Source organism: Electrona antarctica (assembly GCF_951216825.1).
Source record: "Electrona antarctica genome assembly, contig: scaffold_330, whole genome shotgun sequence".
Classification (NCBI taxonomy): Eukaryota; Metazoa; Chordata; class Actinopteri; order Myctophiformes; family Myctophidae; genus Electrona; species Electrona antarctica.
This window is the reverse complement of record NW_027637352.1, coordinates 50660-75000: the sequence shown is the minus strand read 5'-3', so window position 1 is coordinate 75000 and position 24341 is coordinate 50660. Positions and strand designations below refer to the sequence as shown.

The window sequence follows — 24341 nt, the reverse complement described above, 5'->3', positions numbered from 1 at the left end:
AAATATGAAATAAATGCTTAAACATGTAGCTAGGTGTAATGTTAGAGACCACAGAAGACATGTAAATATTAGGCCTGTCAGTCGATTAAAATATTTAATCACGATTAATCGCATGATTGCCCATAGTTAATCGCATATTTTTTATGCGTTCTAAATATACCTTAAATCAGTGGTTTTCAAGATTTTTCATATCAAGGTCCATTATTTATTCTGCATTTGAGCCACGGACCACCATTTGGTGACATTTAGCCTTCCAGACCCAAACTAAAGAACTGTATTGATGTTGGTACCATTAGGAGAGATAACAGGCCAATGTTGATCAAAATAACATGTTTTCTAAGTTCTCTAATTGTGTCGACTTCTTGTAAATTAACTTTAAGTAATGCATTTGTTTAACAATTATTCAACTCTTGAGAGTGTAATATTTAACCAAATGGACCCACTTGGTTTCATTTTACACTCTCAAAAGTTAAAGATCTATAAGGGTTCATTTGGTTACCAACCCTACTCAACATGGGAGAATGCTTGCTTTATTGCAAATGCCAATGGAAGAGGGAAACAAAATCATAAACTCAACTCACACACACACACACGAGAGCCCCTGCCCCTCTCTCTCTCTCCTGCAAGTCAACATTAGCTTTAGCACTCATTAGCATGGTCTGTGTAGCATGATTAGCATCAAGCTTTCACAACTAACTAACTATGTTTGTCAACCAAAACTGCCAGAGTTTTGCTTTTGCCCAATGCCCACTTCAAAGAGCTTCTGATCTAACACATTGTGAAGCAAATTAATTAAGAGCCCAACGGAGGCATTCAGCCTCAACTGCCCAGTGCCCTATAGTAGCCTACTGGCGGTGACGGTCCGGAGTCCGGACTGAGTGGGAATGGTAGAGAGAGAGTGTGGGGGGGGGGGGGGGGGGGGGATGATAGAGAGGTGGGGCTATTGGAATCTGACTGCCTGCATTCAGATGCATGCGTCTCTCAACCGTTCTGTCAAACTTGACCATGCGTTAATCGCGCGTTAATTAAATTAACGCCGTTAAAAGGACTTTGAGTTAACGCACAATTAATGCGTTAACTTTGACAGCCTTAGTAAATATGAAATAAATGCTTAAACATGTAGCTAGGTGTTTTTTTGATTGATTGATTGAATAATGTATTAACAGTTTGCAGAATTACAGTACATTTCAAGCACAAACTCAATACAAAGGCTGTTAACTGTGAGTGGACGACCCAATTAAGCATTACACTTGTTTCCAATAGGGTCCACCATGTTCAAATCATCAAAACATTTAGAGACGTACAAATAGACACTTCTATAGACAGAACAGGAATTCATCATAAAGGAGGTAAAAAGGGAAAAGAAACATATACAGTGAGGGAATAAAAGGGGTGGGCGGTGGGGGGGATTCACGTTCAGCTCCGTTAATTTGTTTGTTTTCCTTGGAGGAGCTGCGTTGGGTCCCCAAGTCGGCTCCGTAGCCGTACCTTGAGTTGGCTGTGTGGCCACGACCGTCTCTTGTGTTGTCCTTGCGTTCGTGTTTGAGGAATTCCGATTTTACAGGGGCCAGTTTCGAATTGCAGCCGTCCGTAGGTGCCCTTTGAGAGCGGTTTTGAAAGAGTCAAGGGATTCGCATGTCTTAATGACAGTTGGTAGGGCGTTCCACATTTTGGTGGCATAGGAGCGAAAATAATTTAGTCCCTTGTTTGCCGAATCTGGGTTGTACATGGTTCGTTGCACTCCCTCTGGTGTTGTGGGTGTGGACTTCGTTAACATTTAGGAAGTATCTAGACAGGTACATGGGTATCTTGGTGGTGTATCGAATCTTGTGGACCAGACCCATTGCAAGATGCTGTACTCTGTCGTCGACCCTAAGCCATTCCAGCCTGTCGAAGTGGGCAGGGGTGAGGTGGGTTCGGGGGGCTAGGTCAAGTAGGAGCCTGACCAGTTTGTTTTGGGAAGTCTGGAGCCTGGTTTTAAGGGCTTTTGAGGTGCTGTGGTACCAGGAGGTGCATGCATAGTCAAAGAAACCCTGTACAAGGGCTCCTTTTAGGGTCTTCAAGGTGTTTTTGTTGACCAGTGAGGAGATCCTGTAAAGTAATCTTGTTCTATGGTTGACCTTTTTGATTACGTTGGTGGCCATTTAATCGTTTACCCGCCAGGAACATAGGAATATTAACACGTAGAATCTTGTAGCCTGCCACAAACGGAAAAGCCGTTTTAACAGCGATGTATTCATTAATGCATGTTTTAATACGATCGTATCGAAATCTACCGTCCGTTAGCTTTGTTATGCTTCTGACACAATGGGCGCGCATCCACTAACATTGCCGGCTCTGTTTTCAGACGGCTTTATCTCACAGAAGCGACATTGCAGAGGACGCTTTGTCCCAGACAAGCGTTTTCAACGGCCTGTAGCAGGCGCTGTGATACTCGCGGTCCACTTTTTCCACCACCGACCGAGAGAACGAGCACCAGCTTCGTCAACACACACGGAATGGTTTCATAGTAAAATGCGATACGGATATTTGGCTCTTCAAAGTAAGTGTCACGCGTGATTAAACCATGGCAATACGCAATCGAGGGATTAATTAATGGCGGCAGGCTAAGAGTTAAGAGTCCACAGAAGACATGTAAATATGAAATAAATGCTTAAACATGTAGCTAGGTGTAATGTTAGAGACCACAGACGACATGTAAATATGAAATAAATGCTTAAACATGTAGCTAGGTGTAATGTTAGAGACCACAGACGACATGTAAATATGAAATAAATGCTTAAACATGTAGCTAGGTGTAATGTTAGAGACCACAAAAGACATGTAAATATGAGATAAATGCTTAAACATGTAGCTAGGTGTAATGCTAGAGACCACAGAAGACATGTAAATATGAAATAAATGCTTAAACATGTAGCTAGGTGTAATGCTAGAGACCACAGAAGACATGTAAATATGAAATAAATGCTTAAACATGTAGCTAGGTGTAATGTTAGAGACCACAAAAGACATGTAAATATGAGATAAATGCTTAAACATGTAGCTAGGTGTAATGTTAGAGTCCACAGAAGTGAACCTTTCAAGCCTGTTTTCTCAACTCGCTGTTTCTCTGCAAGACATTACTCTATAAGCCATATCTCCAAAACTGGTGGGTCAAACTGAACAACCAATATGTCCATTTGAAGCTATGATTCCCTGCTTTCATATGACATGACATGAAACAAACTTCAGAAAATTCAAGAAAATCCAATGGCAGTCCCTCAGTCATCCAATGGCAGTCCCTCAGTCATCCAATGGCAGTCCCTCAGTCATCCAATGGCAGTCCCTCAGTCATCCAATGGCAGTCCCTCAGTCATCCAATGGCAGTCCCTCAGTCATCCAATGGCAGTCCCTCAGTCATCCAATGGCAGTCCCTCAGTCATCCAATGGCAGTCCCTCAGTCATCCAATGGCAGTCCCTCAGTCATCCAATGGCAGTCCCTCAGTCATCCAATGGCAGTCCCTCAGTCATCCAATGGCAGTCCCTCAGTCATCCAATGGCAGTCCCTCAGTCATCCAATGGCAGTCCCTCAGTCATCCAATGGCAGTCCCTCAGTCATCCAATGGCAGTCCCTCAGTCATCCAATGGCAGTCCCTCAGTCATCCAATGGCAGTCCCTCAGTCATCCAATGGCAGTCCCTCAGTCATCCAATGGCAGTCCCTCAGTCATCCAATGGCAGTCCCTCAGTCATCCAATGGCAGTCCCTCAGTCATCCAATGGCAGTCCCTCAGTCATCCAATGGCAGTCCCTCAGTCATCCAATGGCAGTCCCTCAGTCATCCAATGGCAGTCCCTCAGTCAAATTTGGTCACATTTGTAGAAAATAAAATATGTAGATGCAAGGTTTCTGTCTGACATATATATATATATATATATATATATATATATATACTATACTATAAATATATATAGTTTCTGTCTGACTGTGCTCATATTTCATTAAGTTGCATTATGTATATTCATGTAGGGTCATTAATGTGCATTATGTATATTCATGTAGGGTCATTAATGTGCATTATGTATATTCATGTAGGCCTGCATACTTTCACGTCATGTGTATTAATGTCATTATTTTTTCATTATATATTCAAAGATTTGAGTTAAAACGTTCACTCTGAAAGAATATATATTCAAAGATTTGCACCACATTGTTGTTTTCCCCCAGGTGGTGATGGCTGTCTCTCAGCTCTACTGGCATCTCGCTCCTAAGCATGAAGTCGGCATCGTCACCAAGTCTCTGGTTCGCCTGCTGAGGAGCCACAGGTGGGTGGGTGGGTGAGAGAGGGGGAGAGAGGGAGAGAGAGAGAGGGGGAGGAGAGAGAGAGAGAGAGGGGGGGGGAGAGGAGGGGGGGCAGAGGGTACATGGTTCAGTACATGGTGTGTATATTCTGTGTGTGTCTGTGTTGACAGAGAGGTTCAGTACATGGTGTGTATATTCTGTGTGTGTCTGTGTTGACAGAGAGGTTCAGTACATGGTGTGTATATTCTACAATTTTACAATTTACAATTTAGGCATTTAGCAGACGCTCTTAATCCAGAGCGACTTACAATAAGCAAGAACAAAAAGCATGGGAATACATCACATATGTAAAAATGCATTTATCGCGAAACATGCGTAAGCTAAGAACGTGACTAGAACATATCTATATAATGACACTATACATATAAACTATAACTAGAACATATCTATATAATGACACTATACATATAAACTACACATATATGCTATACTATGCTGTACATATATACTATGAAGTGCTATGACTACATACAATGCACTTATTGTGCTGTCTACATGACATGCTATAAGTCTGTTTCAAATGCTATATAAGTCTAAGAAGTGCTGTCTAAGGGGGGTAGGGTAAGTGCTATGGGCCATGATGGAGTCTGAAAAGGTGGGTCTTCAGACCACGGCGGAAGATCGGGAGTGATGCTGCAGTTCTGATTGCAACGGGAAGTGCATTCCACAGTTTTGGGGCCAGAAGGGAGAAGAGTTTGGGACGTGTGGAGCGTTGTCCCGGCGTTTTTAGTGAGGGTACTTCCAGCTTCCCTGCGTTGGCTGATCTGAGTGCGCGGGAGGGTTTGTAGGGTTCAATCATGCTGGCAAGATATGGGGGAGCCATACCTTTGGTTGCTTTAAATGCCAACATCAGAGTTTTGTATTCTGTGCGGGCAGCGACCGGGAGCCAGTGCAGGGAGCGGAGCAGGGGGGAGACATGTGAGAATTTTGGCTGGTTGAAGACCAAGCGAGCTGCGGCATTTTGGATCAGTTGGAGAGGCTTCAGTGCACATGCCGGTAGGCCAGTAAGGAGAGAGTTACAATAGTCAAGTTTTGACAGGACTGTTGTCTGGATTAGGAGCTGGGATGATTCCTGGGTGAGGAACGGTCTAATTCGTCGTATGTTATAGAGTGTGAACCTACAGGATCGAGTGACAGCTGTGATGTGAGTTTTGAACGAGAGCTGACTGTCCAGGACAACACCAAGGTTCCTGGCTGTTGGGACAGACGTTACCAGGGCGTTGTCTACGGAAATAGTTAGCTCCCGCATCGGGCAGGACTTAGCTGGGAAGAAGAGAAGCTCAGTCTTGTCTGGGTTCAGCTTGAGGTGGTTGGAGGACATCCACTGTGAGATGTCAGCCAGGCAAGCAGTGATGCGCTCTTCCACCTGGGTGGCAGAGGGGGGGGAAGGATAGAAACAGTTGTGTGTCATCGGCATAACAGTGATAGGATATATTGTGAGCAGAGATGATAGTGCCAAGGGATTTAGTGTACAGTGAGAAAAGGAGGGGACCAAGTACAGATCCCTGTGGGACCCCAGTTTGGAGGGTTCGGGGGGATGATAACAGACCTTTCCAGGAGACCTGGTAGGTCCGGTCGGTGAGGTAAGAGGAGAACCACTTTAGTGCCGTCCCGCCGATGCCTAGATCCGCTAGGGTGTCTAGGAGCAGCTGGTGGTTCACTGTGTCAAATGCTGCTGATAGGTCTAGGAGAATCAGGACTGCGGAGTGGGAAGCAGCCTGGGCAGCATGTAGTGCTTCTGTGACTGCCAGCAGGGCAGTTTCTGTGGAGTGGGCCTTTTTGAATCCGGACTGGTTGGGATCCAGCAGGTTGTTATGTGAGAGACAGAAAGACAGAAATAGTAGAAAGACAGAAATATTACTAAAAGGAATACAGATAGTACAGAAAAACTGCAGAGTAAGTTCCCCACCTACTGTGTCCAATTTCAAATAGCAGCAGATCAAATATCAGCTGCTTCTGTCACACCACCACTGGTCAAAGTGTGGTTTTGGTCTGGGCAGATAAATAGCAGTGCTATTTATATGCCTAGGAGCTATTAAGACAAGGATATGCAAAGTCCAAAAAGGGGCTGATTGCTTAGCCTAATGGTGATTGTATATCCTGCTAGCCCTTTGTTTCAGATCAAGAGGACAGATTGTGTTGGGAACAAACAAAGAAAAACAGACAGAAAGACAGAAATAGTAGAAAGACAGAAATATTATTAAAAGGAATACAGATAGTGCAGAAAAACTGCAGAGTAAGTTCCCCACCTACTGTGTCCAATTTCAAATAGCAGCAGATCAAATATCAGCTGCTTCTGTCACACCACCACTGGTCAAAGTGTGGTTTTGGTCTGGGCAGATAAATAGCAGTGCTATTTATATGCCTAGGAGCTATTAAGACAAGGATATGCAAAGTCCAAAAAGGGGCTGATTGCTTAGCCTAATGGTGATTGTATATCCTGCTAGCCCTTTGTTTCAGATCAAGAGGACAGATTGGGTTGGGAACAAACAAAGAAAAACAGACAGAAAGACAGAAATAGTAGAAAGACAGAAATATTACTAAAAGGAATACAGATAGTGCAGAAAAACTGCAGAGTAAGTTCCCCACCTACTGTGTCCAATTTCAAATAGCAGCAGATCAAATATCAGCTGCTTCTGTCACACCACCACTGGTCAAAGTGTGGTTTTGGTCTGGGCAGATAAATAGCAGTGCTATTTATATGCCTAGGAGCTATTAAGACAAGGATATGCAAAGTCCAAAAAGGGGCTGATTGCTTAGCCTAATGGTGATTGTATATCCTGCTAGCCCTTTGTTTCAGATCAAGAGGACAGATTGGGTTGGGAACAAACAAAGAAAAACAGACAGAAAGACAGAAATAGTAGAAAGACAGAAATATTACTAAAAGGAATACAGATAGTGCAGAAAAACTGCAGAGTAAGTTCCCCACCTACTGTGTCCAATTTCAAATAGCAGCAGATCAAATATCAGCTGCTTCTGTCACACCACCACTGGTCAAAGTGTGGTTTTGGTCTGGGCAGATAAATAGCAGTGCTATTTATATGCCTAGGAGCTATTAAGACAAGGATATGCAAAGTCCAAAAAGGGGCTGATTGCTTAGCCTAATGGTGATTGTATATCCTGCTAGCCCTTTGTTTCAGATCAAGAGGACAGATTGGGTTGGGAACAAACAAAGAAAAACAGACAGAAAGACAGAAATAGTAGAAAGACAGAAATATTACTAAAAGGAATACAGATAGTGCAGAAAAACTGCAGAGTAAGTTCCCCACCTACTGTGTCCAATTTCAAATAGCAGCAGATCAAATATCAGCTGCTTCTGTCACACCACCACTGGTCAAAGTGTGGTTTTGGTCTGGGCAGATAAATAGCAGTGCTATTTATATGCCTAGGAGCTATTAAGACAAGGATATGCAAAGTCCAAAAAGGGGCTGATTGCTTAGCCTAATGGTGATTGTATATCCTGCTAGCCCTTTGTTTCAGATCAAGAGGACAGATTGGGTTGGGAACAAACAAAGAAAAACAGACAGAAAGACAGAAATAGTAGAAAGACAGAAATATTACTAAAAGGAATACAGATAGTGCAGAAAAACTGCAGAGTAAGTTCCCCACCTACTGTGTCCAATTTCAAATAGCAGCAGATCAAATATCAGCTGCTTCTGTCACACCACCACTGGTCAAAGTGTGGTTTTGGTCTGGGCAGATAAATAGCAGTGCTATTTATATGCCTAGGAGCTATTAAGACAAGGATATGCAAAGTCCAAAAAGGGGCTGATTGCTTAGCCTAATGGTGATTGTATATCCTGCTAGCCCTTTGTTTCAGATCAAGAGGACAGATTGGGTTGGGAACAAACAAAGAAAAACAGACAGAAAGACAGAAATAGTAGAAAGACAGAAATATTACTAAAAGGAATACAGATAGTGCAGAAAAACTGCAGAGTAAGTTCCCCACCTACTGTGTCCAATTTCAAATAGCAGCAGATCAAATATCAGCTGCTTCTGTCACACCACCACTGGTCAAAGTGTGGTTTCTGTGTTGACAGAGAGGTTCAGTACATGGTGTGTATATTCTGTGTTGACAGAGAGGTTCAGTACATGGTGTGTATATTCTGTGTGTGTCTGTGTTGACATAGAGGTTCAGTACATGGTGTGTATATTCTGTGTTGACAGAGAGGTTCAGTACATGGTGTGTATATTCTGTGTGTGTCTGTGTTGACAGAGAGGTTCAGTACATGGTGTGTATATTCTGTGTGTGTCTGTGTTGACAGAGAGGTTCAGTACATGGTGTGTATATTCTGTGTTGACAGAGAGGTTCAGTACATGGTGTGTATATTCTGTGTTGACAGAGAGGTTCAGTACATGGTGTGTATATTCTGTGTGTGTTTCTGTGTTGACAGAGAGGTTCAGTACATGGTGTGTATATTCTGTGTGTTTCTGTGTTGACAGAGAGGTTCAGTACATGGTGTGTATATTCTGTGTTGACAGAGAGGTTCAGTACATGGTGTGTATATTCTGTGTGTGTTTCTGTGTTGACAGAGAGGTTCAGTACATTGTTCTCCAGAACATCGCCACCATGTCTATTCAGCGCAAGGTAAGAATCTACCAGGACCCAGATTTACATGTTTTATTCACACACGCACACACGCACAGGCACACACACACACACACACACACACACACACACACACACACAGTAAAATATATATAAATATATTTTCATCAGGACTAATTGTGACTTGTTTTCCAACCAGGGCATGTTTGAACCCTACATGAAGAGTTTCTATGTGAGGTCCACGGACGCAACACACATCAAACAGCTGAAGGTATGACATCACTATGACATCACCCACACACATCAAACAGCTGAAGGTATGATGTCACGATGATGCTACTGCTACCATATTTGGACATACTGTGTGGAAGTCTGGGGGAATACATACAAAACAATATTACACCCCATTTTTATATTGCCCAAAAAAAAGCAATAAGAATCGTCAATTTGTCATATTACTACGCACCAACCAATCCGCTATTCATAGAAAACCACACGTTGAAATTACAACCCAAGGCCTACAATAAAGATCTAGTCAACCTCAACTCAAGGCCTACAATACAGATCTAGTCAACCTCAACCCAAGGCCTACAATACAGATCTAGTCAACCTCAACCCAAGGCCTACAATAAAGATCTAGTCAACCTCAACCCAAGGCCTACAATAAAGATCTAGTCAACCTCAACTCAAGGCCTACAATACAGATCTAGTCAACCTCAACCTAAGGCCTACAATACAGATCTAGTCAACCTCAACCCAAGGCCTACAATACAGATCTAGTCAACCTCAACCCAAGGCCTACAATACAGATCTAGTCAACCTCAACCCAAGGCCTACAATACAGATCTAGTCAACCTCAACCTAAGGCCTACAATACAGATCTAGTCAACCTCAACCTAAGGCCTACAATACAGATCTAGTCAACCTCAACTCAAGGCCTACAATATAGATCTAGTCAACCTCAACCCAAGGCCTACAATATAGATCTAGTCAACCTCAACTCAAGGCCTACAATATAGATCTAGTCAACCTCAACCCAAGGCCTACAATATAGATCTAGTCAACCTCAACTCAAGGCCTACAATAAAGATCTAGTCAACCTCAACTCAAGGCCTACAATAAAGATCTAGTCAACCTCAACCCAAGGCCTACAATACAGATCTAGTCAACCTCAACCCAAGGCCTACAATACAGATCTAGTCAACCTCAACTCAAGGCCTACAATACAGATCTAGTCAACCTCAACCCAAGGCCTACAATACAGATCTAGTCAACCTCAACTCAAGGCCTACAATAAAGATCTAGTCAACCTCAACTCAAGGCCTACAATAAAGATCTAGTCAACCTCAACTCAAGGCCTACAATACAGATCTAGTCAACCTCAACTCAAGGCCTACAATACAGATCTAGTCAACCTCAACCCAAGGCCTACAATACAGATCTAGTCAACCTCAACCCAAGGCCTACAATACAGATCTAGTCAACCTCAACCCAAGGCCTACAATAAAGATCTAGTCAACCTCAACCTAAGGCCTACAATACAGATCTAGTCAACCTCAACCCAAGGCCTACAATACAGATCTAGTCAACCTCAACTCAAGGCCTACAATACAGATCTAGTCAACCTCAACCCAAGGCCTACAATAAAGATCTAGTCAACCTCAACTCAAGGCCTACAATACAGATCTAGTCAACCTCAACTCAAGGCCTACAATAAAGATCTAGTCAACCTCAACTCAAGGCCTACAATACAGATCTAGTCAACCTCAACTCAAGGCCTACAATAAAGATCTAGTCAACCTCAACTCAAGGCCTACAATACAGATCTAGTCAACCTCAACTCAAGGCCTACAATAAAACACTTCCCAGCAGGAGTTGTTCAAGCCAGTTAAGGAAACCTTTAAGCAAACTACCACCGTGCACAGAGAATGTACAGTAAAACACTGTGTGTGTGTGTGTGTGTGTGTGTGTGTGTGTGTGTGTGTGTGTGTGTGTGTGTGTGTGTGTGTGTGTGTGTGTGTGTGTGTGTGTGTGTGTGTGTGTGTGTGTGTGTGTGTGTGTGTGTGTGTGTGTGTGTGTGTGTGTGTGTGTGTGCGCGTGCACGCGCGCGTAGCTGGAGATCCTGACCAACCTGGGCAACGAGTCTAACATCTCCACTGTCCTCAGAGAGTTCCAGGTGTGTCTCTGTTTCTGACCTCTGACCTCTGTAACCTCTCTGTCTCAGACATTTACATTTATAAAAATCAGGCTTTCTCATCATATTTGGGTTTTTATGTACATTGGTCTCAGAACAGGATTGTCGGTTAGCTAGCTATGTTGTTAGCACAGCACTGGATCGCCCATCTTAGATCGTCGTCGCCATAATAATCCATTCTATCCGTTTCTTTCAATCGCCTGTATGTCTTATTCCTTGTCCCAGATGGCATTTTGGTCAAAACAGCGTTTCTTTGACGGCACAGAGCCGACGATGTGGAGCTCTCCAGTGCCCCGGTTTGGATTCATATTGTAAACAAGGCCTTGTCTCGGCTCCGTTCAGCTTCCTAGGTTAATACTACTTCCGGTAGACTGGAAATGTGGCTTTTCAAAATAAGAGCTTGCCTGGAAAAAATGCTGGCGTGAATTAGATCCTATTTTTTCAATAAATGCTAGCACTGTAAGTGTTAAGTAATTCCGGTCATTTTGTGGGGGCGAGGCCACGCAGTAAAAGTAAATGAATCCACAAAACTAGCGTCATTTGTATTGGGTGGTTGTGTTGGGTTTACATTGACATGGGGTGGTTGTGTTGGGTTTACATTGACATGGGGTGGTTGTGTTGGGTTTACATTGACATGGGGTGGTTGTGTTGGGTTTACATTGGCATGGGGTGGTTGTGTTGGGTTTACATTGACATGGGGTGGTTGTGTTGGGTTTAGACCTACGTAAAGAGCCAGGACAAGGCGTTTGCGGCCGCCACCATCCAGGCCATCGGACGATGCGCCACCAACATCAGCGAGGTGACTGACACCTGTCTGTCAGGACTGGTACTGCTGCTGTCCAACAGAGACGGTAAGATATACTATACTGCCCCCTGTCTGTCAGGACTGGTACTGCTGCTGTCCAACAGAGACTGTAAGATATACTATACTGTCCCCTGTCTGTCAGGACTGGTACTGCTGCTGTCCAACAGAGACTGTAAGATATACTATACTGCCCCCTGTCTGTCAGGACTGGTACTGCTGCTGTCCAACAGAGACTGTAAGATATACTATACTGCCCCCTGTCTGTCAGGACTGGTACTGCTGCTGTCCAACAGAGACTGTAAGATATACTATACTGCCCCCTGTCTGTCAGGACTGGTACTGCTGCTGTCCAACAGAGACTGTAAGATATACTATACTGCCCCCTGTCTGTCAGGACTGGTACTGCTGCTGTCCAACAGAGACTGTAAGATATACTATACTGCCCCCTGTCTGTCAGGACTGGTACTGCTGCTGTCCAACAGAGACTGTAAGATATACTATACTGCCCCCTGTCTGTCAGGACTGGTACTGCTGCTGTCCAACAGAGACTGTAAGATATACTATACTGCCCCCTGTCTGTCAGGACTGGTACTGCTGCTGTCCAACAGAGACTGTAAGATATACTATACTGCCCCCTGTCTGTCAGGACTGGTACTGCTGCTGTCCAACAGAGACTGTAAGATATACTATACTGCCCCCTGTCTGTCAGGACTGGTACTGCTGCTGTCCAACAGAGACTGTAAGATATACTATACTGCCCCCTGTCTGTCAGGACTGGTACTGCTGCTGTCCAACAGAGACTGTAAGATATACTATACTGCCCCCTGTCTGTCAGGACTGGTACTGCTGCTGTCCAACAGAGACTGTAAGATATACTATACTGCCCCCTGTCTGTCAGGACTGGTACTGCTGCTGTCCAACAGAGACTGTAAGATATACTATACTGCCCCCTCTTAGCACCACGTGGTTTTGATTCAAAAGACGTGTTTACACGTCCAAGGCATAATTAGTGTTAACATAATGGTAACATTTGTACCCTACATAGACCATAATGGTAACATGTGTACCCTACAGAGACCATAATGGTAACATGTGTACCCTACAGAGACCATAATGGTAACATGTGTACCCTACATAGACCATAATGGTAACATGTGTACCCTACAGAGACCATAATGGTAACATGTGTACCCTACATAGACCATAATGGTAACATGTGTACCCTACAGAGACCATAATGGTAACATGTGTACCCTACAGAGACCATAATGGTAACATGTGTACCCTACAGAGACCATAATGGTAACATGTGTACCCTACATAGACCATAATGGTAACATGTGTACCCTACAGAGACCATAATGGTAACATGTGTACCCTACAGAGACCATAATGGTAACATGTGTACCCTACATAGACCATAATGGTAACATGTGTACCCTACAGAGACCATAATGGTAACATGTGTACCCTGTACAGAGACGGTGGTAGCAGAGAGCGTGGTGGTCATCACCCTACATAGACCATAATGGTAACATGTGTACCCTACAGAGACCATAATGGTAACATGTGTACCCTGTACAGAGACGGTGGTAGCAGAGAGCGTGGTGGTCATCACCCTACAGAGACCATAATGGTAACATGTGTACCCTGTACAGAGACGGTGGTAGCAGAGAGCGTGGTGGTCATCACCCTACAGAGACCATAATGGTAACATGTGTACCCTGTACAGAGACGGTGGTAGCAGAGAGCGTGGTGGTCATCACCCTACAGAGACCATAATGGTAACATGTGTACCCTGTACAGAGACGGTGGTAGCAGAGAGCGTGGTGGTCATCACCCTACAGAGACCATAATGGTAACATGTGTACCCTGTACAGAGACGGTGGTAGCAGAGAGCGTGGTGGTCATCACCCTACAGAGACCATAATGGTAACATGTGTACCCTGTACAGAGACGGTGGTAGCAGAGAGCGTGGTGGTCATCACCCTACAGAGACCATAATGGTAACATGTGTACCCTGTACAGAGACGGTGGTAGCAGAGAGCGTGGTGGTCATCACCCTACAGAGACCATAATGGTAACATGTGTACCCTGTACAGAGACGGTGGTAGCAGAGAGCGTGGTGGTCATCACCCTACAGAGACCATAATGGTAACATGTGTACCCTGTACAGAGACGGTGGTAGCAGAGAGCGTGGTGGTCATCACCCTACATAGACCATAATGGTAGCATGTGTACCCTGTACAGAGACGGTGGTAGCAGAGAGCGTGGTGGTCATCACCCTACAGAGATCATAATGGTAGCATGTGTACCCTGTACAGAGACGGTGGTAGCAGAGAGCGTGGTGGTCATCACCCTACAGAGACCATAATGGTAACATGTGTACCCTGTACAGAGACGGTGGTAGCAGAGAGCGTGGTGGTCATCACCCTACATAGACCATAATGGTAGCATGTGTACCCTGTACAGAGACGGTGGTAGCAGAGAGCGTGGTGGTCATCACCCTACAGAGATCATAATGGTAGCATGTGTACCCTGTACAGAGACGGTGGTAGCAGAGAGCGTGGTGGTCATCACCCTACAGAGACCATAATGGTAGCATGTGTACCCTGTACAGAGACGGTGGTAGCAGAGAGCGTGGTGGTCATCACCCTACAGAGACCATAATGGTAACATGTGTACCCTGTACAGAGACGGTGGTAGCAGAGAGCGTGGTGGTCATCACCCTACAGAGATCATAATGGTAACATGTGTACCCTGTACAGAGACGGTGGTAGCAGAGAGCGTGGTGGTCATCACCCTACAGAGACCATAATGGTAACATGTGTACCCTACAGAGACCATAATGGTAGCATGTGTACCCTGTACAGAGACGGTGGTAGCAGAGAGCGTGGTGGTCATCACCCTACAGAGATCATAATGGTAACATGTGTACCCTGTACAGAGACGGTGGTAGCAGAGAGCGTGGTGGTCATCACCCTACAGAGACCATAATGGTAACATGTGTACCCTGTACAGAGACGGTGGTAGCAGAGAGCGTGGTGGTCATCACCCTACAGAGACCATAATGGTAACATGTGTACCCTGTACAGAGACGGTGGTAGCAGAGAGCGTGGTGGTCATCACCCTACAGAGACCATAATGGTAGCATGTGTACCCTGTACAGAGACGGTGGTAGCAGAGAGCGTGGTGGTCATCACCCTACAGAGACCATAATGGTAACATGTGTACCCTGTACAGAGACGGTGGTAGCAGAGAGCGTGGTGGTCATCACCCTACAGAGACCATAATGGTAGCATGTGTACCCTGTACAGAGACGGTGGTAGCAGAGAGCGTGGTGGTCATCACCCTACAGAGACCATAATGGTAACATGTGTACCCTGTACAGAGACGGTGGTAGCAGAGAGCGTGGTGGTCATCACCCTACAGAGACCATAATGGTAACATGTGTACCCTGTACAGAGACGGTGGTAGCAGAGAGCGTGGTGGTCATCACCCTACAGAGATCATAATGGTAGCATGTGTACCCTGTACAGAGACGGTGGTAGCAGAGAGCGTGGTGGTCATCACCCTACAGAGACCATAATGGTAACATGTGTACCCTGTACAGAGACGGTGGTAGCAGAGAGCGTGGTGGTCATCACCCTACAGAGACCATAATGGTAACATGTGTACCCTGTACAGAGACGGTGGTAGCAGAGAGCGTGGTGGTCATCACCCTACAGAGACCATAATGGTAACATGTGTACCCTGTACAGAGACGGTGGTAGCAGAGAGCGTGGTGGTCATCACCCTACAGAGACCATAATGGTAACATGTGTACCCTGTACAGAGACGGTGGTAGCAGAGAGCGTGGTGGTCATCACCCTACAGAGACCATAATGGTAACATGTGTACCCTGTACAGAGACGGTGGTAGCAGAGAGCGTGGTGGTCATCACCCTACAGAGACCATAATGGTAACATGTGTACCCTGTACAGAGACGGTGGTAGCAGAGAGCGTGGTGGTCATCAAGAAGCTGCTACAGACTCAGCCCTCGCAGCATAGTGACATCATCAAACACATGGCCAAGCTGTTTGACAACATCACGGTATGACATCACTGTGACATCACTGGCTTCCATTGACAATGAATGGTAGACTGTATCTTTGTATCTTCATGTCGCTGTGCTTCCATTGACAATGAATGGTAGACTGTATCTTTGCATCTGATCCCTTGTATGTCTCTAATGGAACAGGTCCCCATGGCGAGGGCCAGCATCCTGTGGCTGATCGGCGAGTACTGCGAACGCGTCCCCAAGATCGCCCCCGACGTGCTGCGGAAGATGGCCAAGAGCTTCACGGCCGAGGAGGACATCGTTAAGCTGCAGACCGTTAACCTGGCGGCCAAACTCTACCTGACCAACTCTAGACAGGTAGTTACACTAGTTAACCTCTACCTGACCAACTCTAGACAGGTAGTTGCACTAGTTAACCTCTACCTGACCAACTCTAGACAGGTAGTTACACTAGTTAACCTCTACCTGACCAACTCTAGACAGGTAGTTACACTAGTTACCTCTACCTGACCAACTCTAGACAGGTAGTTACACTAGTTACCTCTACCTGACCAACTCTAGACAGGTAGTTACACTAGTTACCTCTACCTGACCAACTCTAGACAGGTAGTTACACTAGTTAACCTCTACCTGACCAACTCTAGACAGGTAGTTACACTAGTTACCTCTACCTGACCAACTCTAGACAGGTAGTTACACTAGTTACCTCTACCTGACCAACTCTAGACAGGTAGTTACACTAGTTACCTCTACCTGACCAACTCTAGACAGGTATAGTTAACCTAGTTAACCTCTACCTGACCAACTCTAGACAGGTAGTTAACCTAGTTAACCTCTACCTGACCAACTCTAGACAGGTATTTACACTAGTTAACCTCTACCTGACCAACTCTAGACAGGTAGTTACACTAGTTACCTCTACCTGACCAACTCTAGACAGGTAGTTACACTAGTTACCTCTACCTGACCAACTCTAGACAGGTAGTTACACTAGTTACCTCTACCTGACCAACTCTAGACAGGTATAGTTAACCTAGTTAACCTCTACCTGACCAACTCTAGACAGGTATAGTTAACCTAGTTAACCTCTACCTGACCAACTCTAGACAGGTAGTTAACCTAGTTAACCTCTACCTGACCAACTCTAGACAGGTATTTACACTAGTTAACCTCTACCTGACCAACTCTAGACAGGTAGTTACACTAGTTACCTCTACCTGACCAACTCTAGACAGGTATAGTTAACCTAGTTAACCTCTACCTGACCAACTCTAGACAGGTATAGTTAACCTAGTTAACCTCTACCTGACCAACTCTAGACAGGTAGTTAACCTAGATAACCTCTACCTGACCAACTCTAGACAGGTATAGTTAACCTAGTTAACCTCTACCTGACCAACTCTAGACAGGTAGTTACACTAGTTAACCTCTACCTGACCAACTCTAGACAGGTAGTTACACTAGTTACCTCTACCTGACCAACTCTAGACAGGTATAGTTAACCTAGTTAACCTCTACCTGACCAACTCTAGACAGGTATAGTTAACCTAGTTAACCTCTACCTGACCAACTCTAGACAGGTAGTTAACCTAGTTAACCTCTACCTGACCAACTCTAGACAGGCATAGTTAACCTAGTTAACCTCTACCTGACCAACTCTAGACAGGTAGTTACACTAGTTAACCTCTACCTGACCAACTCTAAACAGGTATAGTTAACCTAGTTAACCTCTACCTGACCAACTCTAGACAGGTATAGTTAACCTAGTTAACCTCTACCTGACCAACTCTAGAGAGGTAGTTAACCTAGTTAACCTCTACCTGACCAACTCTAGACAGGTAGTTAACCTAGTTAACCTCTACCTGACCAACTCTAGACAGGTAGTTACACTAGTTACCTCTACCTGACCAACTCTAGACAGGCATAGTTAACCTAGTTAACCTCTACCTGACCAACTCTAGACAGGTAGTTAACCTAGTTAACCTCTACCTGACCAACTCTAGACAGGTAGTTAACCTAGTTAACCTCTACCTGACCAACTCTAGACAGGTAGTTAACCTAGTTAACCTCTACCTGACCAACTCTAGACAGGTAGTTAAACTAGTTAACCTCTACCTGACCAACTCTAGACAGGTATAGTTAACCTAGTTAACCTCTACCTGACCAACTCTAAACAGGTATAGTTAACCTAGTTAACCTCTACCTGACCAACTCTAGACAGGTAGTTAACCTAGTTAACCTCTACCTGACCAACTCTAGACAGGTAGTTAACCTAGTTAACCTCTACCTGACCAACTCTAGACAGGTAGTTAACCTAGTTAACCTCTACCTGACCAACTCTAGACAGGTATATTTAACCTAGTTAACCTCTACCTGACCAACTCTAGACAGGTAGTTACACTAGTTACCTCTACCTGACCAACTCTAGACAGGTAGTTACACTAGTTACCTCTACCTGACCAACTCTAGACAGGTAGTTAACCTAGTTAACCTCTACCTGACCAACTCTAGACAGGTAGTTAACCTAGTTAACCTCTACCTGACCAACTCTAGACAGGTAGTTAACCTAGTTAACCTCTACCTGACCAACTCTAGACAGGTAGTTACACTAGTTAACCTCTACCTGACCAACTCTAGACAGGTAGTTACACTAGTTACCTCTACCTGACCAACTCTAGACAGGTAGTTAACCTAGTTAACCTCTACCTGACCAACTCTAGACAGGTAGTTAACCTAGTTAACCTCTACCTGACCAACTCTAGACAGTAGACAGGTAGTTAACCTAGTTAACCTCTACCTGACCAACTCTAGACAGGTAGTTACACTAGTTACCTCTACCTGACCAACTCTAGACAGGTAGTTACACTAGTTACCTCTACCTGACCAACTCTAGACAGGTAGTTACACTAGTTACCTCTACCTGACCAACTCTAGACAGGTAGTTACACTAGTTACCTCTACCTGACCAACTCTAGACAGGTAGTTACACTAGTTACCTCTACCTGACCAACTCTAGACAGGTAGTTACACTAGTTACCTCTACCTGACCAACTCTAGACAGGTAGTTACACTAGTTACCTCTACCTGACCAACTCTAGACAGGTATAGTTAACCCATTCAGGCCTGACGTCGAAATAAAAAAAAAGTCTTCTGAAAGAACATAATTATGTTCAAAGATTTGTTGCCGCATTTTCACGATTTTTCAAAAAATAGCAGACCTACAAGCTCGTAGCGCAGCACCGAGTGGCGCGCTACGAGCTATGAGCTACGAGCTTGATCTGCTGAGCTACGAGCTGAGCTACGCAGCTACGAGCTACGAGCTGCTACGAGCTACGAGCTACAAGCTATGAGCAGCTACGAGCTGCTACGCAGCTACGAGCTGCTACGAGCTGCTACGAGCAGCTACGAGCTACGAGCTGCTACGAGCTGCTACGAGCTGCGAGCTACGAACAGCTACGAGCTGCGAGCTACGAGCTGCTACGAGCTACGAGCTGCTACGCAGCTACGGCTACGCAGCTACGAGCTGCGCTACGAGCTGCTGAGCTACGAGCTCTGCTTGAGCTACGAGCTTGATCTGCTGTTTGGGACCCCCATTAGAAGAGGCATGCCAGGGACCCCCATTAGAAGAGATATGCCAGGGACCCCCATTAGAAGAGGCATGCCAGGGACCCCCATTAGAAGAGATATGCCAGGGACCCCCATTAGAAGAGATGTGCCAGGGACCCCCATTAGAAGAGATATGCCAGGGACCCCCATTAGAAGAGGCATGCCAGGGACCCCCATTAGAAGAGATATGCCAGGGACCCCCATTAGAAGAGATGTGCCAGGGACCCCCATTAGAAGAGATATGCCAGGGACCCCCATTAGAAGAGATATGCCAGGGACCCCCATTAGAAGAGAGATGCCAGGGACCCCCATTAGAAGAGAGATGCCAGGGACCCCCATTAGAAGAGATATGCCAGGGACCCCCATTAGCAGAGATATGCCAGGGACCCCCATTAGAAGAGATAAGCCAGGGACCCCCATTAGAAGAGATATGCCAGGGACCCCCATTAGAAGAGATATGCCAGGGACCCCCATTAGAAGAGAGATGCCAGGGACCCCCATTAGAAGAGAGATGCCAGGGACCCCCATTAGAAGAGAGATGCCAGGGACCCCCATTAGAAGAGATATGCCAGGGACCCCCATTAGAAGAGATATGCCAGGGACCCCCATTAGAAGAGATGTGCCAGGGACCCCCATTAGAAGAGATATGCCAGGGACCCCCATTAGAAGAGATATGCCAGGGACCCCCATTAGAAGAGAGATGCCACGGACCCCCATTAGAAGAGAGATGCCAGGGACCCCCATTAGAAGAGATATGCCAGGGACCCCCATTAGCAGAGATATGCCAGGGACCCCCATTAGAAGAGATATGCCAGGGACCCCCATTAGAAGAGATATGCCAGGGACCCCCATTAGAAGAGATATGCCAGGGACCCCCATTAGAAGAGAGATGCCAGGGACCCCCATTAGAAGAGAGATGCCAGGGACCCCCATTAGAAGAGAGATGCCAGGGACCCCCATTAGAAGAGATATGCCAGGGACCCCCATTAGAAGAGATATGCCAGGGACCCCCATTAGAAGAGATATGCCAGGGACCCCCATTAGAAGAGAGATGCCAGGGACCCCCATTAGAAGAGAGATGCCAGGGACCCCCATTAGAAGAGATGTGCCAGGGACCCCCATTAGAAGAGATGTGCCAGGGACCCCCATTAGAAGAGATGTGCCAGGGACCCCCATTAGAAGAGATGTGCCAGGGACCCCCATTAGAAGAGAGATGCCAGGGACCCCCATTAGAAGAGAGATATGCCAGGGACCCCCATTAGAAGAGAGATAGATGCCAGGGACCCCCATTAGAAGAGAGATAGATGCCAGGGACCCCCATTAGAAGAGAGATGCCAGGGACCCCCATTAGAAGAGAGATGCCAGGGACCCCCATTAGAAGAGAGATGCCAGGGACCCCCATTAGAAGAGAGATGCCAGGGACCCCCATTAGAAGAGAGATGCCAGGGACCCCCATTAGAAGAGAGATGCCAGGGACCCCCATTAGAAGAGAGATATGCCAGGGACCCCCATTAGAAGAGAGATAGATGCCAGGGACCCCCATTAGAAGAGAGATATATGCCAGGGACCCCCATTAGAAGAGAGATGCCAGGGACCCCCATTAGAAGAGAGATGCCAGGGACCCCCATTAGAAGAGAGATGCCAGGGACCCCCATTAGAAGAGAGATGCCAGGGACCCCCATTAGAAGAGAGATGCCAGGGACCCCCATTAGAAGAGAGATGCCAGGGACCCCCATTAGAAGAGAGATGCCAGGGACCCCCATTAGAAGAGATATGCCAGGGACCCCCATTAGAAGAGATATGCCAGGGACCCCCATTAGAAGAGATATGCCAGGGACCCCCATTAGAAGAGAGATGCCATGGACCCCCATTAGAAGAGAGATGCCAGGGACCCCCATTAGAAGAGAGATGCCAGGGACCCCCATTAGAAGAGAGATGCCAGGGACCCCCATTAGAAGAGATGTGCCAGGGACCCCCATTAGAAGAGATGTGCCAGGGACCCCCATTAGAAGAGATGTGCCAGGGACCCCCATTAGAAGAGATGTGCCAGGGACCCCCATTAGAAGAGAGATGCCAGGGACCCCCATTAGAAGAGAGATGCCAGGGACCCCCATTAGAAGAGATGTGCCAGGGACCCCCATTAGAAGAGATGTGCCAGGGACCCCCATTAGAAGAGAGATGCCAGGGACCCCCATTAGAAGAGAGATGCCAGGGACCCCCATTAGAAGAGAGATGCCAGGGACCCCCATTAGAAGAGAGATGCCAGGGACCCCCATTAGAAGAGAGATGCCAGGGACCCCCATTAGAAGAGAGATAGATGCCAGGGACCCCCATTAGAAGAGAGATAGATGCCAGGGACCCCCATTAGAAGAGAGATAGATGCCAGGGACCCCCATTAGAAGAGAGATAGATGCCAGGGACCCCCATTAGAAGAGAGATAGATGCCAGGGACCCCCATTAGAAGAGAGATATATGCCAGGGACCCCCATTAGAAGAGAGATGCCAGGGACCCCCATTAGAAGAGAGATGCCAGGGACCCCCATTAGAAGAGAGATGCCAGGGACCCCCATTAGAAGAGATATGCCAGGGACCCCCATTAGAAGAGAGATATATGCCAGGGACCCCCATTAGAAGAGAGATGCCAGGGACCCCCATTAGAAGAGAGATGCCAGGGACCCCCATTAGAAGAGATATGCCAGGGACCCCCATTAGAAGAGATATGCCAGGGACCCCCATTAGAAGAGAGATGCCAGGGAACCCCATTTGAAGAGATATGCCAGGGAACCCCATTTGAAGAGAGATGCCAGGGACCCCCATTTGAAGAGAGATGCCAGGGACCCCCATTAGAAGAGATATGCCAGGGACCCCCATTAGAAGAGATATGCCAGGGACCCCCATTAGAAGAGAGATGCCAGGGACCCCCATTAGAAGAGTTATGCCAGGGACCCCCATTAGAAGAGAGATGCCAGGGACCCCCATTAGAAGAGATATGCCAGGGACCCCCATTTGAAGAGAGATGCCAGGGACCCCCATTAGAAGAGAGATGCCAGGGACCCCCATTTGAAGAGAGATGCCAGGGACCCCCATTAGAAGAGTTATGCCAGGGACCCCCATTAGAAGAGATATGCCAGGGACCCCCATTTGAAGAGAGATGCCAGGGACCCCCATTTGAAGAGTTATGCCAGGGACCCCCATTAGAAGAGATATGCCAGGCACCCCCATTAGAAGAGAGATGCCAGGGACCCCCATTAGAAGAGAGATGCCAGGGACCCCCATTAGAAGAGATGTGCCAGGGACCCCCATTAGAAGAGATGTGCCAGGGACCCCCATTAGAAGAGAGATGCCAGGGACCCCCATTAGAAGAGAGATGCCAGGGACCCCCATTAGAACTATCATTTAGCTGGGGACCCCCTGGAACTCCCTCAAGGACCCCTGGGGGTCCCCGGACCCCTGGAACTCCCTCAAGGACCCCTGGGGGTCCCCGGACCCCACTTTGAGAACCACTGACCTACATCATGTGTCTGATACCTGGTCTGTCCTGAACGCTGCGCTCCACAGACCTACTGTATGTTCATAATAATAATAATATTAACCCTTGGCGCTCCACAGACCTACTGTATGTTCATAATAATAATAATATTAACCCTTGGCGCTCCACAGACCAAGCTGCTGACTCAGTACATCCTCAACCTGGGGAAGTACGACCAGAACTATGACATCAGAGACCGCACGCGCTTCATCCGCCAGCTCATCGTCCCCAACGAGCAGAGCGGCGCTCTGAGCAAGTACGCCCGGCGCATCCTCCTGGCGCCCAAACCAGCCCCCGTCCTGCAGTCTGCCTTCAAAGGTAAGACCCCCCAAACCAGCCCCCTAAGACCCCCCAAACCAGCCCCCGTCCTGCAGTCTGCCTTCAAAGGTAAGGACCCCCAAACCAGCCCCCTAAGGAACCCCAAACCAGCCCCCTAAGGAACCCCAAACCAGCCCCCTAAGGAACCCCAAACCAGCCCCCTAAGGAACCCCAAACCAGCCCCCTAAGGACCCCCAAACCAGCCCCCTAAGACACCCCAAACCAGCCCCCTAAGGACCCCCCAAACCAGCCCCCTAAGGACCCCCCAAACCAGCCCCCTAAGACCCCCCAAACCAGCCCCCTAAGGACCCCCCAAACCAGCCCCCTAAGGACCCCCCAAACCATCCCCCTAAGAACCCCTAAGACCCCCCAAACCAGCCCCCTAAGGACCCCCCAAACCAGCCCCCGTCCTGCAGTCTGCCCTCAGAGGTAAGACCCCCCCAAACCATGCCCCTAAGAACCCCCAAACCAGCCCCCTAAGACCCCCCAAACCAGCCCCCTCAGAACCCCCAAACCAGCCCCCTAAGAACCCCCAAACCAGCCCGCTAAGACCCCCCAAACCAGCCCCCTAAGACCCCCTAAGACCCCCCAAACCAGCCCCCTAAGGACCCCCAAACCAGCCCCCTAAAAATGTTCGTTCTGAAAAAATATATATTCCAAATTTGCGCCACATTTTCACGACTTTTCAAAAATAGCAGACCTGCAAGCTCGTAGCGCGCCACTCGGCGCTTCGAGCTTGTAGATCTGCTATTTTTCAATAGCTAAATTATAACATAATGTAAACACCACATAATTAAAACACCAAAAGGGGTTAAAGGTAAGACCCTAAACCAGCCCCCTAAGGACCCCCCAAACCATCCCCCTAAGAACCCCTAAGACCCCCCAAACCAGCCCCCTAAGAACCCCTAAGACCCCCCAAACCAGCCCCCTAAGAACCCCTAA

The 24341-nt window shown here is 46.8% G+C and overlaps 1 protein-coding gene across 1 annotated transcript in view; it reads left to right on the top strand.

Moving 5' to 3' along the window:
- Window positions 1–24341, top strand: part of LOC306918980 (AP-3 complex subunit beta-1-like) — a gene marked incomplete at its 3' end in the record, with an annotated part of 146027 nt that overhangs the window by 74005 nt on the left and 47681 nt on the right. The window contains exons 9-16 of the mRNA XM_079531816.1: window positions 4204–4301; window positions 8872–8926; window positions 9087–9158; window positions 11001–11063; window positions 11800–11932; window positions 15870–15979; window positions 16127–16303; window positions 23213–23468. Coding sequence (XP_079387942.1) covers window positions 4204–4301; window positions 8872–8926; window positions 9087–9158; window positions 11001–11063; window positions 11800–11932; window positions 15870–15979; window positions 16127–16303; window positions 23213–23468 — 964 coding nt within the window. The remainder of the gene's footprint in view (window positions 1–4203; window positions 4302–8871; window positions 8927–9086; window positions 9159–11000; window positions 11064–11799; window positions 11933–15869; window positions 15980–16126; window positions 16304–23212; window positions 23469–24341) is intronic.